The following is a 17,678-nucleotide window of genomic DNA, read 5'->3' on the forward strand; positions in this document are numbered from 1 at the left end:
TCAACAGACACTGATTTGCTTCTACTGACTCATTTTCCACAAGCTTGACATCATTCTATGTAAGAGCTTTGTCTCTAGAGCTCCTTGGCTTTGACAATACACCCAAAGTGGGAGCTTTTACTAGTCCATAGGCTCTGTTGATTTTTATTAAAGTGCCTCATTTCAAGATAAAAATCCTGCTAAACAAGCATTTATGTGGCTCCTGAGACATGCCATACAGTATTTTAAGGGCCCTGTAAATATCAATTCATTTCAGCCTAGTAACAGACCCCAAGAAACAGGTGGCAACTCAGAGGTGAGAAAAAAAAAACCCACTCAGCTGGCTTCTCCATCATCTCACAGTCCATAAGTTACAGAGCTGGGACTCATCTCCGACAGGCTGCTTACGAGCAAACACTCGAACCTCAGAACAGTCAGCTGCACCCACAAGCACATCTGTAGTGACTGATCTCTGAGCTAAGATTGCCTCTACCCTTGTAATCAATATCTCTGTGCCTGTGCCTCCATCTGTCTCTGCGTTTGTCTCTCTTACACGCACATGCCACACACACACACACACACACACACACACACACACACACACTAACACATGGAAAGTAGAGGAAATCCAAGTTCAACAGACGTACTTTCATTTGTGCACTGCTTGTGCTGATTTTAAGCCACAGCATCAGGGCTGAGTGGCTCAGAAAGAACTTCTCACTCCCATATTAAATATTCATGTTCAGAAGTAGTGAATTTTCAGTCAGAAGAAATGCTCACATAAAGCATTTGCCAAGTCTGCTCTGAACCTCTACTGCCTTTCATGAAAAATAACCAGAAAGACAACTGATATGGTTTATTTAGACCTGTTCTTCATAATCTGTTACAGACGGAACCTGGCCCTCTGTCCACTCTGTTCTCCAGGAAGACATGAAGGAGCACTCTCAAATGGAGTGCCAATCAGAGCACTCCATTCTCCAGTTGCAAATCTCAGCAGACCCCACACGTGTGCTGAGAGGCACACCTCCATTCTTCTGGTTCTGACCTCATCTGAGTCCTGATCTCTAACACCTGCCTCCATTAGAACTTTATACCCACTTCCTGGTGGCTGCTCAGGCCCAGCTGCTCCTGTGAGCCCAGGCAGGGCTCTTGTCTTACCTCAAAGAGACTCCAGGCACTTCAGACAAGCAGGGCTTTTACTTCCTATCCAGTGTCTCACTGTGCTTTGAGCACTCCCTATTTTGTAATTACTCATTAATTCACTTGTTTGCCTCTGCCACTCGCCTCTAATGAAGAGGGCAGGGGCTGCTGCACTTGACATAACTAGCACTGGGCCAGCCTATGGAGAGATGCCTCAGAGAGATGCTGTAGGCCAGAGCGAGGAAGTAGAGCACTCTTCCTTCTGAGGTCACATGACAGATGTACACAACCCTGAAGTTCTCATTTATCATGGGTATTCCAACTAAAACCCAAGTTAGTTTTTTTCAAAAATGAGTCTTAAGTATTTAGATTTTTTTCCTGAATTCATATGAAGAAAAGTAACCATTTTTATAGTTTACATATTTCATGATTATAAGGCATTCCAAAAATAATATAAAATATTACTCTATCAAAATATAGTATATAAGCCAGGCAGGCATGGCAGTGAAAGCCTGTAATCCCGGCACTCAGAAAGGCAGAGGCAGTTGGATCTCTCCAAGTTTGAGGCCAGCCTGGTCTACAAAATGAGTCCAGGACAGCCAAGGCTATACAGAGAAACCCCGTCTCAAAAAAACCTATATATGTTTTTTTTTTTCCCCTCACAGATACTTTTCAATACCCACCTAGAGCTAACTAATTTTGACATCTGTAATAATCATGCCTAGGAACTATGGTACAGTTGGCCTTGTGGTCTTAAGGCCAAAGGCAAGGTATAATTTTTAGTACAATATCTAGAGAAAAGCATTTTCAACCTAACCAAAATCCTTAATCACCTTATCATAATCACCAATATGTAATTAATACATTACACAGAAACTTAAAGTATTAGCAAGGACAAGTCTTACAGAGAGCCCCCTTCTCACGCAGACCCCAGTGTCTTGGTGTTTCTACTGCTGCAATAAGGCACTCTGGCCAAAAGCAACCTGGGGAGGAAAGGGTTGTTTCCATCCTACGACATGTAGTCTGTCACCTAGAGAAGTCAGGACAGGTGCTCAAGCCTTTCAGGAACCTGGAGGAGGAGCTGGTGCAGAGACCGTGGAGGGGCGCTGCTTACTGGCTTGCTGCTCAAGGCTTGCTCAGCCTGCTTTCTTACGGAACCCAGGACCACCAGCCCCAGAGTGGCACTGCCTACAGTGATCTGGACCTTCCCATATCCATCATCTATCAAGAAAAGGTACCACAGGCTTGCCCACAGGCTAGTCTAGTGGGGGCATTTTCCGAACTGAGGTTCCCTCTTTGAAAACTGACTCTGGATTATGTCAAATTGACATAAAACTAGCAAGCACACCCACCTTCCATTGAAAATGCCTGCTCTTTTTTTTATACAAGTGGCTTCTGAGACTTGATTTTCTCACCTTGCCCCAACTGGCCAACACTTGGTTTATTAGAAGCTCCTGAGAAACCAGGATCTCGAACTTAAAGACAATGATAAGGAAAAGGTAGAGGTTAATACCACTCAAACATTTGTACCTTTGCTGCTGAAGAACCTTAGAACAGTGGTTCTCAACGTTCCTAATGCTGCAACCTTTTAATACAGCTCCTCATGTCGTGAATGAAAATTATTTTCATTGCTAATTCATAACTGTAATTTTGCTACTGTGATGAATCATAATGTAACTATCTGATATACAAGCTATATGCTTTGCTGTCCCCAAAGCGGTCATGAACTATAGCTTGGGAACCAGTGCCCTAAGGGCCGGCGGCCCTGACTATGGTATGGCCTCTCAATGCTTTCTGGGATTGGTAACACATCCAAACGTGTATCCAATAAGCTCTCACTGGCATTTTCTATGTTTAACTCCATCTGGTTGGCTGTTTAGAGAATATTAACTACAATGAGAATGAACTAGCTAAAACATTTAACTAGCTCATAGATTCAATGACAGCCAAAATTACTCCCAAAGTCTCCGTTTTTGAGTCAATGAGAAGATACTGAATGTTGCTTTCAAACTATGTTCTTTAGTTTTAGATATTTAAAACTAGCTTAAACTTTCTTAAATTATCTTGATCACTAAATTCTACCATATATAGTTAACCACAACTATAAGGAAAATGTGTAGCCTTCAGCAGTCCCCCATTACGGTTTCTGCTAGAGACATGGATGAAGCACATGCCAGACAATGTAGTTTTCAGACAGTACAGCACAGCACAGCACAGCACCAGCATGCTCCAGATTAGCAACAGAAGAAACTGACTGCTACCAAGCGTGCAATCCACTCCAGGACCGGAACAGTCTTAAACTCTGGACCCACTATTTCCTTTTCTTTATTCTTCAGAGCTATAAACACAGACTTTCAAAAAACACAAACAAACAAACAAACAAAAAAACACAACCACTTAACCACTTTTTTTTTTTTTTTTTTAGGGCTGAAGGTGCAAAGGAGACTTTTCCAAAGTATGTAGAACTAAAGAAAGAAAGAAAGAAAGGAAAGGAGGGAAGGAGGGAGTGGAAAGGAAGGAAGGAGGAGGTTGGTTATTACTTTTCTTCATGTTCAGGCACAGTAATCTCATATTTAGTTGACTTTCTTCTGGATTACTAATGGGAGAAGCAAGCTAAGGACACAGTTTTAAAGCTGGATCAAACCACACAAGGCAAATTCGTACAGAACCACTAGAGCCTCCAAGAACTAGTCTGCACAAAGCATGGTGAGTGCTGTGTTGGCAGCTTCTTTATGAATCTACCGAGGCTTGTCTGTTTCAGAGGAACCTTCTGTTACGACTGATAGGAGCAGAAGGTCTTCACCAGTGTCTTCCTATACCAGGAACACTTTTTCCAGATAACTACAGCTATAAGAAAAATAGCTCGAAACATTTTTCATCATCAGGATGCCTTGAGTGAAAGAATTGAAACCACAACCTCAGTGAGCACTTATGTTCCCATCTCATTTCATCCAAAAGAGACTTTGGAGGTACAAAAATAATTTTTCACAGAATTTGAAGTAGAAGGAGACTATCAAGAGAAAATGGGAAAAGGAAATACGTACTCTCACTGTCTGTCCTGAAAGCCTGTGTCTGTTAACACCTCTATTGTTATTTTCCTCACACAATGTAAGCGCATCCATTTAACATTACCTAGTTCAGTAAACTACATACCCTGGACTCTGCATCATCTTCTTCTTCATCAGGATTATAAGCTTCTGCACATACTGCAAATATAAAAGGGGATATTTTAAACATTTGTTCATCAAATACATGCAATAAGTATCTTTAAAACTCAATAATCAGTGAGTGTGCTTCAGACACAGGACGCAGAGGCCCCTGAGCTGGTACTGATCTGAAAGCCTCCTCCCTGAGGACCAGCAGTCATGGTACCAGAAGGAGCCACTTAAGCTTCCACAGGAGAGCAGCAACTCATACTCTGAACTACAGCAACAACCAGCATGGCCCAATAACCCTAAGCATGGAGAGGTGGCATGTACACCTTGGCAGTAACCAACAGCTCTCTAATTGGACTTAAGACTCATCAACAAAAGGGAAATCATTCCTGGTACCAGAAACCTAGCCAAAGGGCTAGGGAAGTCATCAATTTTGCAGGAGAATCTTCAATCACCATTCTACTAAGCCAGGTATATTACACTCTAAATATTTGTCCTTATACCCACAGATAAGTATAGTCCTCTCTCCTCAACAAGGAAAATTCTTTTTTGCAACAAAGACCATTACTGAAAAACACAACCCATCAAAATGCAGAGTTGTAGAGTCCAATCACAATGGATGCATATACAAAACACTCACACACCAAACGCTCAAGGAACATTATGGAAGAGGAGGTGGAAAGACTGTAAAAGCCAGAGGATCAGGGAGTTTGCTGTGAGATTATGTCACAATGTCAGGTGAATGTAGCAATGTCAGATTGGTTCATTGGTACAGAATTGTAGCAATGTCAAAAGACCCATAGTCTTTCCAACACGACTCTCTAAAACATGAGCTGAACAAGGATGACATCCACACACATGCTAATGTAGATGAAGAAAGCTCAGAAGGCCTTGGCTCTACACAAAGAACTAAGAAATGCTGAGAATGGGGGAAATAGTCTTTCCCAGGGAAGAACACACCAACTGTTTATCCACTACCAACTGGTCAGTGCTGAAAACATATACATACAAGTAACATTAAACAGAAATAGACTGAACAGGTTGTATTTATATATTTAGGGATATGTGTGTGCACACACTTATGTTAAGAACAATTAAAAAAAGGCTATGAGTTTGAAAGACAGCGAAGAGGAGAATCTGGGACAGTTTGGAGGGAGGAAAGGGAAGGGGAAAACAGTATAACTATATTATAATCTCAACAAAAAATAATAATTTTTATGTTAATGATCATAAAGAGTACCATGATGGTTTTAAAAAGCCACTAATTACAAGGTAAGAAATCTACCTTCTAAAATTGATTACATGTCATAATTTATATAGAATTTTTATAAAATAAAGCCATACTTTAAGACACTAGCCACTGCTTTCTGTTTATTCCTATTCAAAACTCAACCCTTTCATCTTAATTTCTATGGCAAAGAAATGTTTGTAACCTAAAACTTACCTAAAAGAACATGAACAACACATCTATGCTTGCCATGAAATAATCAATTTAATCATATAGCTATGAGAAACTCTCTTGAATTATTCACAATACACTTTCTGAGTAACAAGTATTGCTAATACTGGAGATGTCTCCCTCCCCCATCTTTGTTGGAGTTGAATTTATATTGTCTATGCAACCTAAAAACCAACCTGCTTCCTTTTCTCTTAACTCTAAGAATGTGTCACTAGAAACAGTAAACATTGTTCTTAAGGACCACAAATTATGTTACCTTGCTATAATTAACTCTACTCCCAATACTGAGCATTTAACTGGCTTTTTTATTGTAATATTTTTGTAATAAACTTCATCATCATAAATATATCTAGACATTTTACATTATTCTAAATGTTATTCTGGGAACCTAAAAGGCATGACAAATATAAGGCATATTTACTGCGTATTTCTCTACAAAAGGCTGCATTCATCCTTTGTTCTACAAAGAATATAAAAAGGCTCTCTGGCTACATGGAAGAGCTCAGTGCTCACACTTAAAATGTTTGCCAATTTTAAATAAAGGATTAAAGTGTATGAAAACTATTAAATATGAACAACTTCCAAATACTTTGGCTATGTATATCACCTTTGTCGTCATCTGTAGGGAATGTTATTCCTTTTTGAAGGAAGTTTTTTTTTTCTCTCTCTCTCTCTTTTCCTTTTTGGACAGGGTCTCTCTATGCAGCCTTAGCTGTCCTTGAACCCACCATATAGATCAGATTGACGCTGGACACAGAGATCCACCTGCCTCCACCTGACAAGCACAAGGGTTAAAGGTGTGTACCACCACACCTGACAAAGTCAGTTTTTAAACATCACTTTATGGTTAGACTTCTCAAAATAATTTAAATCAATTTACTTGCTAATGATCATGGTAAAATTTCACAGATTGTGCATGTTTGTCTATGCTTAATGGTGCATGTTGAGGGAAAAAAAAATACCTCAATGTGACTTACCCAAATACTAACTATCACAGGAATAACCCATTCAGAAGTTTGAACATCATTTTCACATTTGCAAATCTAAAGATTTATTACTTCTCTTTCATTTTTTTTAGAAAAGGTCGATGTTTTTTATTTTTATTCAAGTCCATATACAGAGTTTATCTTGGCTAAGATATAGGAACTGAAAGAACAAAGATAATAATGATGATACTAGTATCAATAAGGCTCACAAATGGTCCTAAGGGTCTTAGAATGGCATCAAGAATAATGTCTATCCTCTTTGGTACTTTTATCATCATCATTATAAAACCCAACATTATCTTTCTTTCTGCTGGCACTGCTCTATGCAGCCTCATTTTTGCCTCCCACAGAAGATGGCTGTTAATGCCCAGACACAATCTGATCATCCAGTGTAGAGAGTTGGGGAAGGCCACAGGCCTATAGTGGGCCTGGGTCAGGGATGCTGTTTAAAAGCCTATAGTGTACTATAAGCCCGGCCCCCAACAAAAATTAAATTAAAAAACAACCCTAAACACAGCATTATCTGGCTTCCAATACTGATAGTAGTACTGAGGCTCAAAAGTCATGACCTATATTTTCTTATTCAGTCCCACAACAGCAGCCATTTCACAGATGAAGCACCAGGGCATAAAAAGGTCAGGGTCACATATCCTAGTAAATGATATTTGATCTGTATCTTGACTCCAGAACCCTTGCAGTCAGCCATTGTTACATATCTACAGACTTTGACAAATTTGTCAGCACAATGCCTGAACTTCAGATCCTGTCTCAGAAACCCAGCAGAAACAGTTTTTTGAGAGCAGGCTCATATTGAAAGACCTCCAATGATACATAAAACCAGAATGCCAGTTTAATAGGTAACTTCCTGGATGAAGTATGAAATCAGCATGGCCAGTCAGTTTTCTCCCTGCAGGAAAATCATAGAAAGTGCCAAACCATAATTAAGAAGTTGCTTGGTGACCAGGAAACGGGAAGTTAAGAATTTGTCAAATAAACGATCAATGTTATCAGGCTGGAGAGCATGCGTGCATCCTACACACACTGTGGATCAGTAGCTAATACAGCTTACTCACTTTAACTGGATGGGCTGCAGTTTTCATGGGGCGTGAAGCCCTCCTCTAGCTGAGGCTCTGTAGCCTTCCCTCTCCATGACTGACAGCCAGATAGGGAACGGGGTGGCTATCTCATTTGCACAGTGCAAACAGGAAAGCACGGGCCCCGTGTTTAAAATGTTTAGACTTTCCAAAGGATGAGCAAGGAGAAAGCTAATCCAAATGGAGGGTGCTTGTGAGCATGAGCGCTATGAGGGAAACAAGCTCACACACTCACATATTCAACAGGAAGAGCAGCAGCTACTACACTCCAGAGACTTGTGACCTACGTCTCCTGACTCACTAGTGTCTCTTAATTTCAGTTCACAGAAAGCATCCTGCTCCTCTAGTTTCCAAACTGCTGGACACTAGTCTCTAACTAATACGACTTGGAAAAATTTTTTTACTATTATTTTCCAAGAAGCTTGTCAATTGTGTCATCGTCATTAATTACTTAGCACCTGTCTGATGTGAGTATCTTTCTTATACAATGTGTGTTTGTGTTGACCTATCAGTTTCATTGCTGTATTTATTTTGTCAACATTGTTAGGACTGATTCTTGGCACTGCTGCAGCCGTTTCCTGGAACTGGAATTTACCTCTTGTACCCAAATGACACTTGCAGCTCTTAAACGTTGCTGTGGTGGGCCTCCCAGTCTGCAGAGACATCCCAACTATTTCCTTTAATTACAACCCACCTTATTTTCTTCCCAACAAGCCCTTCTCTCTCCAGGACCAAGCTAAAAGTCGGATCAAGAGTCATAGGTTGGGAAATGGGACAATGGAACATGCTTATATGACACCCATGAAGCCCTGAGTTTTATCTCTGCCATAACCACACCTCCCCCTGCCCACATATACACACACAATCAGGGATGGGAACTTGACCTTTCACCTGCACAGAGCTAATTTAGGTGTGTTCATTTCATAAAGGACCCTTTGTGCTCCTCCAGGAGTGTCATCATTCAACATACTATGTTCTTTCAAATACAGTGTAATGTGTTTGTCTCGCCACCCTGTGGGGAATAACTGGGTATTCTTGTTCCCTAGCAGGGACAGGGCACGCTACCTGGCTCCATGCACATGTGAAAGACTGACTGATGAACAACTGTCCACGGGCCTTGAGAACGGGACACTGTTTCTAATAGCTCCCAGGCTCACAGCGGTGCTACAGATTCTCAGACACATTCTAAGCAGATGAATGACAAGCTGCTCTAGGTTATTTATTCAAGAAACGGGGACACAAAGAATGAGTAAAAATAAGGGCTTCTGTCTTACTCACAAAGGGCACAGAGATTAAGGGACTTGGTAAATATTTGTGTAAAACAAATGAAGACAGGACTCCGTCTGGACGGCCTGTCAAGACAATCTCCTTGTAACCTGTGCTGCCTCTTAGTTCATCAGAAATACAGTTGCCCTAAATCTTCTAGACAATCTGAAACTCATCCTCAAAACTGCCTCCTTTACTCTCTGGCAACCAAGCAGTACAGAGAGACAGCCTTAAGATATATTTAAATTTCGCTGTTCTACCGCACATATGTGTTTGGATAGTATACTGGTTGTTGAGGATGGTCTCGGAATTTAAGCAGATTCCCACACTGCAGACAGAGTGTGTGCGCTGGTGCAGCCAGACAACTGTCACAGATTGCAGAACAGACAGCAAGGGAAGATCTGTATCGACTACATCCTGTCGCACTTGGCCTTCAATCTTCTCGAGCACTCTATTTATAGTGTGGTAGACAAAGGGTTATGCCAACTCTGAGGTTTGGTTTTTTTTTTTGTTTTGTTTGTTTTTTTTTTTAAAGCAAGATCCCCCTTCACGTTGCTGGTTATGTTTGAGATTCAATTCAGTCAGATAACCTGATGTTACACAAGAATACAGCCTACACTGGCATCTTGGCTGACAAAGAATAAAGAACTCCGTGAGCCTCTGGGTGCTCAACGCTGATGCTGTTGAGCATACACAATATGGCCCTCATGCATATGCATTGCAAGAGTGACAGGCAAATATAGCCTCCACACAGACTTTGTGATTCAAAACCTTTTAATCTAGAAAAAAAAATCTTCTCTACAATACACAAAAGTTATAGTTTTTTTTTGTGCTTTCAACACACTCAGATTTTTTTGCATACTTATTTGAATAATAATTAGCTTAAAATAAATGCATATAAAAGCACAGGTGTATTAGACAACAGAATTCTCACTCGAGATTGTTAAGCGCAGCTTACTGGAGTGGAAATGCCCTCCAACCTGAGGGAAAAAAACCTTTCATCTTTTATAATTATCAGTTAAGGCAAGTGTCTTACACCCAAGAAAATAGTTCCCATGGGAGAAAGAAAAAGAGAGAGAGAGAAAGAGAAAGGAAAAGCAAGAACGAAAAAAGAGAAAGAGACAGAAAAGAAAGAAAGAGAAAGAAAGAAAGAAAGAAAGAAAAAGAAAAGAAAGGAAGAAAGAAAAAAAGCACAAAATATACACCAAATACACAATGCATCTACAGTAAAATCTAATGGGGGCAATGGGGAGGTAAAAAAACTTGGGGAGGGTACTAAAGAGACTGAGGACACCAGTATGAGATGCGCTTGTTCTGGCTAAGTAAGAGAAGCAGAGATCCCCCCAGCTTTGTTCTCATCTTCTAAAGGGGCACTCTGGCGCATCTATATATGTTCTCAGCCATCAGGAGCTATCTGCCCTAGGTAGTGTTTCTATTGTTGTGATAAGACACCATGACCAAATCAACTTGGGAAAGAAAGGTTTATTTATTACAGCTTGTAGAATATGATCTAGGATTTCAGGGCAGGAACTCAAGGCAGAAAGCTGGAGTCAGGAACTGATGGTGCAAAGCTCATGGAGGGTGCTGCTACTGGCTTGCTCCCCCGGGCTTGCTCATCCCACTTTCTTATAGAACCCAGGACCACCCACTACTGACCTCTTCCACAGCAATCATCAGTCAGGAAGATGCCCTACAAGGCTTCCCTACACACCAATGTTTTCTTGATTAAGATTGCTTATCGGGTAGCCTGAGACTAGTGAGACCACGGACTAGGGGAAAACCAAATATTAGTTTTCTGCTAAAGGAACACAGCCATAAAATGATTCCTAAGGACATTATGCAATACTCATCTATAACTCTTTCTCCATCATCATCATCATCATCATCATCATCATCATCATCATCAGAGAAACTTCCTCCTGCGAATACCCACAACTGCACAATGTGTACAAATTTAGAGACCTTCGATGGCTCCATCCTAAGTGAGATGTCTTTAACAAAACCCTCTGTGGAGGGCTCAGTGAACTTTGTGGAAGAGAAGGAAAGATAGAAAGAGCAAGTGGGGATGGAAGATGTCAAAGAAACAAAGCCTTGTAGACACAAGTGGGGTGACACAGATTCAGAGACTGTGGCAGCATGCACAGGTCTAAGCCAGAAGGAGCCCAGTGCCCAGAGGGGAAGTAGACACAAGCCCCCATCCTTGACCTTGAATCTATCCCCAACTGATAAACACAAATGAAAAATCAGTTTTCTCCAAGGGAGTATTTATCACTGGTATATAAATCACTCTTAACGGCAGGGCCCCACGTCCAGCAGTAGACAGCCAACACAAACCAAGCTCAATGACATTTTTGAAGGGTTTCTGTCTCATAATGCTTTGTCTGGGATTTTTCTTTTCACTTTAAAGGTCTTCTGCTTACATACTATGGTTTCTGGTTTTGTGTTTTTACAGAATTTCTGTGTGTGAAAGTGTGTGTGTATCTCTATGTCTCTCTGGGTTTCCTGTGCTTGTTCTTTGGCTCTTTTTTTTCCCTCCCTTTTGATATTTTGTTGTAGTTTGGCTTTTTTTTTTTCTGTTTGTATATTCAGTTGCCTGTTTGTTTTTTAATGAGCCAAATAAAGGGTGTGGATTTGGGTAGGTAAGAAGATGGGAGGATCTGAGGGGAGCTGGGGAGGGAAATGTATTGTATGAGAAAGTCTATTTTCAATAAAAAATAAAATTGTAAAAATAATAATAACCTTATAAACAAAATTCAAGTACCTCATGACCTCTATCCACTATGCCATGGGCCACCCAGAGTTAAAACAAACAAACAAACAAACAAACAAACAAAAAAGGTTCCTTACATGTAGAACCTACATGTCAGGACAGACTGGCTTGCAAACATGAACAGCAATCCTCAAGTCTCAGTGACATTACAGGTTTATTTCCTTCCTCTCAACACGGTGGGCACTCTGATTTGCACAGTCTTTACTGAGGTCAGATTTTGATGGAATCCCCACAATGTCACCAGACCCTAAGGCAGCGGCAGGCTGCTCTGGAAGCCTCACTGGACAACCCCTCTTGCTAGGATGCACATATAGAAGGCATGTAGATGCTGTTTCACTGCTCAAGAGGCATAAGCATTCCTGGCATCAGAGGAACAGAGAGTGCAAGTTTTCCAGGACCTTAGAAGGTGAGAAAACTGGAATACTCTGTGTGTGAAGCCCTGATGATCACCAACGAAAGTAGATGACAGCCAAACCCACAATGCCTCCCCACCTCTGCCTTTCCTCCTCCTCTGTTTTCTTCTCTCTCTTTCACTCCCTCTCATGGGCTTTCAGAGCAAGTGAAAGAAAGACTGAAATCAACTTTACAGTTTACTTTAAGGAAGAGAGGTAGGCAAGATGGAGAACCCTGGGTAAGATGATCAATCCTCACTTAGAAAGGCAAACAGGATGGACATCGGGAGAAGGAGAAAATATGGAACAGGACAGGAGCCTACCACAGAGGGCCTCTGAAAGACTCTACCCAGCAGGGTATCAAAGCAGATGCTGAGACTCATAGCCAAACTTTGGGCAAAGTGCAGGGAATCTTATGAAAGAAGGGGGAGATAGAAAGACCTGGAGGGGACAGGAGCTCCACAAGGAGAGCAACAGAATCAAAAAATCTGGGCACAGGGGTCTTTTGTCAGACTGATACACCAAACAAGGCCCATGCATGGAGATAACTTAGAACCCCTGCACAGATGGAGTCCATGGCAGCTCAGTCTCCAAGTGGGTTCCCTAGTAAGGGGAACAGGGACTGTCTCTGACATGAACTCATAGGCTGGCTCTTTGATCACCTCCCCCTATCAGGCCAGAGAGGACTACAATGCAGCCAGTCCTGATGGGACCTGATAGGCTAGGGAAAGCTGGAAGGGGAGGAGGATCTCCCTTATCAGTGGACTTGGGGAGGGGCATGGGGAGAGATGAGGGAGTAAAGGTAGGATTGGGAGGGGATGAGGGAGGGTGCTACAGCTAGAACACAAAGTGAATAAACTATAATTTATAAAAAATAATTAATTTTTAAAAAAAGAATTAAAAAAAAGGAGAGTCATGAAGAAAATCATGGTGTAGACCAGAAGCACACCATGATCACAGGGCCTCAGTTCAGTCCTGGAAAGGAAGGAAGGAAGGAAGGAAGGAAGGAAGGAAGGAAGGAAGGAAGGAAGGAAGGGAGGAAAGAAAAAGAAAGGGAGTAAGTTCTTGACCTAAAAATCTACAGAATTCTATAATTTCAACTTATAACTCTGAAACAGAATAATTAAATTTAAATAATCTGATTTAAGTTATTAATACTTCCTTATATTGCTCTCGAATTTTAAATTGAATAATTATTTATACTATTTTACTATTTCCTGCACCAAAATATTCAGAGTTCCCAGGCAGAGTGGTGCAAACCTATAGTTTCAGCACAGGGGAGGATGAGGCAGGAAGAACTTGAGTCTGAAGTCAGCTGGGCTACTGTTGGTCTGAATGAGAATGCTTCCCAGAGGCTCATATAATTCCATTCTTACTCCCCAGTTGAGGTATTATTTGGAAGGATTAGGAGGTGTGGCCTTGTTAGAGTAGGTGTGGCCTTGTTGAAGAAAAGATTTTGCTGGGGGTGGATGTTGAGGTTTTAAAAGCCTAGGCCAGGTTGGTGTCCTTTTGCTCTGAGCTACTTCTTCAGAGCCATGTCCACCTAAGTGGCACCATGCTCTGCACCATGAAGACAACACATTAACTTTCTGAAACTATAAGCAAGTCCCCAATTAAATGATTCTTCTATAAGCAGCCTTGGTCATGGTGTCTTTTCACAGAACACTAAAACAGCTACATAGTAATACCTTGTCTAAACAGATGTGTGCACCCATACTCCTACCATCTTCCAATTATCATCTACATTCCATCTACAAAAAGCAATATAAATGCATCATTTTGTTACTGAGCAATCATTTTTAGCAACTTTTTAAGTGAACTATTCGGTTCCCAAGTCAACTATGTTTATGTCAGAACTTTACTATAGTGATTTAACCAAAGTTTTGAGTTATGTAATCTTGCTGTAGCAAAATGACAGCAACACACTTCCCACTTAATCTAGAATGGTCCACCCCTAACTAGGGTTCTCAGTGGCACTTTAAGAATCAGCTATCCAAGGCTAGAGAGATGGCTCAGCCATTAAAGGCAGACTCACAACCAAAAAATTTAAGAATCAGCGATCCATTAAGTCTCCTTCTCTATAAATTCTCTATAAACTCTGCTTTAAACTGCCATATTCAATACCTCCATAATCACCCAAATATATAATTATCAATTCTAAAACCTTCCTTCTTCCATAAAACCTCATAACATCTCATATGCAAATTTGCTATTTCAAATATTTTATGAAACTGCCATGGCCCATCACAAAACTAGTGCTTTTGTTGTTGCTTTACAGGAGAGGTATTTAGAATATAGCCATAAAATTGACTCATACCTCTGTAAAGCTTTCATGTTTCTAAAGATGATTTGTTTGCACACTTACACCACTCCTCTTTTTAGTGACTGCATAATCAAGAGCCAGTGACAGCCGTAAGCAAGCTGCCATGTTCACCACTGCAAGGAGAGCCGCTGGAATACACAAATGAGCAGCATTAGGGCTTCAGGCCAGGAAGGATTTCCTTATTGTATGCTATTTATCATCATCATCATCATCATCATCATCATCATCATCATCATCATCATCATTGGTAAAACGTCAACTATTTTTAAATCTGTTTAAAAAACTCTATAGAGGAAAAACAAAATGTTATGTTAGAAATCATAAGCCTTTAGTGAATCAACTTTTAGCAGTTATTTTTCCCAGGTTTAAAACGTATTTTTTTTTTTTTTAGTTTATAAAACAAATCATTGTTATATGCTCTTAGTATGTTTTCTTCCAATCACTTGCTCTACATGTAAAATCTGGTCTATAAAATATCAACTACTTCTTTCTTTCTTTTCTTTCTTTTTTCCTTTATTTTAATTTGTTTACTTTTTATTCACTTTACATCCTGTTTGTTGCCCCATCCCTCCTCTCCTTCCAGTCCCATCCTCCCTCCATTCCCCTTCCCCCTCTCTTCTTCCTCAGAAAAAGAAAGCTCCCTTTCCCATCCACCTCTGCTCATCAAGGTGCATCAGTACTGAGCGTGTCCTCCACCCCTGTGGCCTGATAAGGTAGTCCCGCCAGGGAGAAGTGATCAAAGAGCTGGCGAGAGAATATGCGTCCAATGCAGTCCACACTTCCCTTACTGGAGTCTAAGCTGTCCATCTGCTACATCTTTGTAGGGGGTCTAGGTCCTGTCCATGTATGGTCCTTGATTGATGTTTCAGCCTCAGGAAGGCCTCTGGGCCCTGGTTAGTTGCCCCTGTTGGTCTTCTTGAGGAGCTCCTGTCCCCTCCAAGTCCTTTCCTTTTTCCTCCCACCTTTCCAACTCCCTAAGCATTGCCCAATGTTTGGTTGTGAGTCTCAGCATTTGTTTTGAGGTGCTACTGGGTAGAGTCTCTCAGAGGACAATTCTGACAGGCTCCTGTCTAGAAGCTTAGGAGAATGTCATTCATAGTGTCGGGGGTTGGCACTCTCCCATAAGGTAGGAAATACATAACTCAACTACTTTTTTCAATGATTAACTTCTGGAGTGTGGCCTAATTAAAAGGACTGTGCAAGCTGGGCACACTCCCACTTATCTCCCCATCCCTTCATATCTACTCTCTGCCCTTGCAAACTCCATCCCAGCTCCCAAAGAGAAAAAAGAAAACAAAAACCATCTTGTCTTGGAAGATCTTAGTGTGTCCCATAGTATACACACTTTTGTCCATGCTTCTTTACTTGCAAATGTTCGTTGCAGTGAGTCATCGGTCTGTTTAGAGGCCTCTGGCTTCTGCTACACTAATACTACTGGATCCTCACTGGGACTCTGCTCAGATATCCTGTTGTTGCCCCGTGTCGTGAAGTCCTGCAGCTCAGGATCTAACAGAGAAGTTCCACACGTGCCAGCAGTTCATAAATGGGGTAGATATTGGGGTGGGGCAACCCAAAGGCCTAGATCTGGGCCTGGGTGGTAGCTGAGTTGGTCAGCCTGCCAGCTTTCCTATACGGATACCACCAGAGTGAGCTCTCCAGCACCGCTCCAGCTAGCTCACCCAATGCCACAGCTGGTAAGGGGCAGAGCCAGCTCTCCTGCCTGCTGCAGGTGGCAAAAGGTCATGCGGAAGAAGGGCATATCTTCCTTGCCAAGAATTATGATCCTTTGGTGTAAATACCAACTAAGAGTTTCCCAAATCTATCAAAAGGCTTCCATTGTTAAGGGAATATGATTATCTCTTGACATTTATTTTCGTCTAAAATCTTCTTTTATATTAAAATAAACTAAATATAAACACTACCCAATAGACTAATATAGTCAAATTTATCACAATTTAATTCTGCCCTTCAAATAGTAGGTCTAGCACCACTTTATATTATTTAGCACCACTAAATAAATTTATGTATTACTCAGAATAGTATTCCTGAACACTTCTGGTTTTGAGATGAATGGTGACTAACATACACACATGAGGAAATGAGAGAGGCCACAGAGATTCTTTCAATTCACTAATACATTTCCAGAACAAGTATCATCTGAGCATATTGTCCTAAGATGGGATACTGGAACTTCAGTACAGTGGGGATGTCATAAAAAGAGCTTAGTGGGTCCCAGCAAATGTCCAATACCAGCACTAGTGGAGAATCTCCCAATCAAGACTCTTGAGGCAATCACAAGAAATCTAGCAAGACAGTGACCGCTTACCAAAGTGTGAGGACACAATGCTTAACAGCATGCAAAAACTCAAATTCCAGAACTTGTTGAAAAGATAATGGAACTCAAGAAGAATCTGGCTTACTCATTATTTAAAACAGAAGGATTAAAGTTGTCTAAATAAACTAACTATTCTTCTTCTCCCTGCTTCAGCCTTAGCAAGTAAAGGATTATTAGCCACCACTCCCCACAACAGCCAACTCCATTTTCATTTTTAAAAATAGGAATCAACAGTGTTTTTATTAAAAAATGTATTTACTGTGGGTTCAAAGTACACCATCTCATGGAAACTGTTCTAAAAAAATAGTACTTGGTGAACATTTCTGTGGGTCATGGCATATTTCTATCAAGTCTAATTTTTAAATGGCTTCAGAGAAAGCAATATATAATGACATTTATAAAACTGTAATTTTCTCTGATCAAGATCTAAATCAATTCGTGATATGATAAATTAAAAACAAGTTCAAACGAATTTTTTTTATTTAAGAAAAAAATGATACAATAAGTGAAAAATTAAAATCTAGAACAAAGCTACTAAACATTTAGTTCAAATAAATTAGCAAACTTGTTTGGGTCTTTTGTTTTGTTGTTTGCTTCTTTAAATAAAAAACAGTATTACAAAGGAGGTGTTGTTTAGAATGGGATTCCTCAGCTCTGCTGGTGAGAGGTGGGAATGGAATGGAGAAGCCAGCTTCAGAAATTATTATGTGCTTTGAAAGGTGGCTGTGGCCATTGCTCAGGTGAGGAGAGAGATTTTGCGTCATGCACAAGGCCGTGGG

At 40.8% G+C, this 17,678-nt stretch overlaps 1 protein-coding gene across 2 annotated transcripts in view; it reads right to left on the minus strand.

Moving 5' to 3' along the window:
- Prkar2b (protein kinase cAMP-dependent type II regulatory subunit beta) overlaps positions 1-17,678 on the minus strand; it is a 105,820-nt gene that overhangs the window by 37,575 nt on the left and 50,567 nt on the right. For both annotated transcript variants that reach the window (XM_060366832.1, XM_060366828.1), the window contains exon 3: positions 4,273-4,325. In XM_060366832.1, coding sequence (XP_060222815.1) covers positions 4,273-4,325 — 53 coding nt within the window. The remainder of the gene's footprint in view (positions 1-4,272; positions 4,326-17,678) is intronic.

This window comes from Meriones unguiculatus, chromosome 1, assembly GCF_030254825.1.
Source record: "Meriones unguiculatus strain TT.TT164.6M chromosome 1, Bangor_MerUng_6.1, whole genome shotgun sequence".
NCBI classification, from domain to species: Eukaryota; Metazoa; Chordata; class Mammalia; order Rodentia; family Muridae; genus Meriones; species Meriones unguiculatus.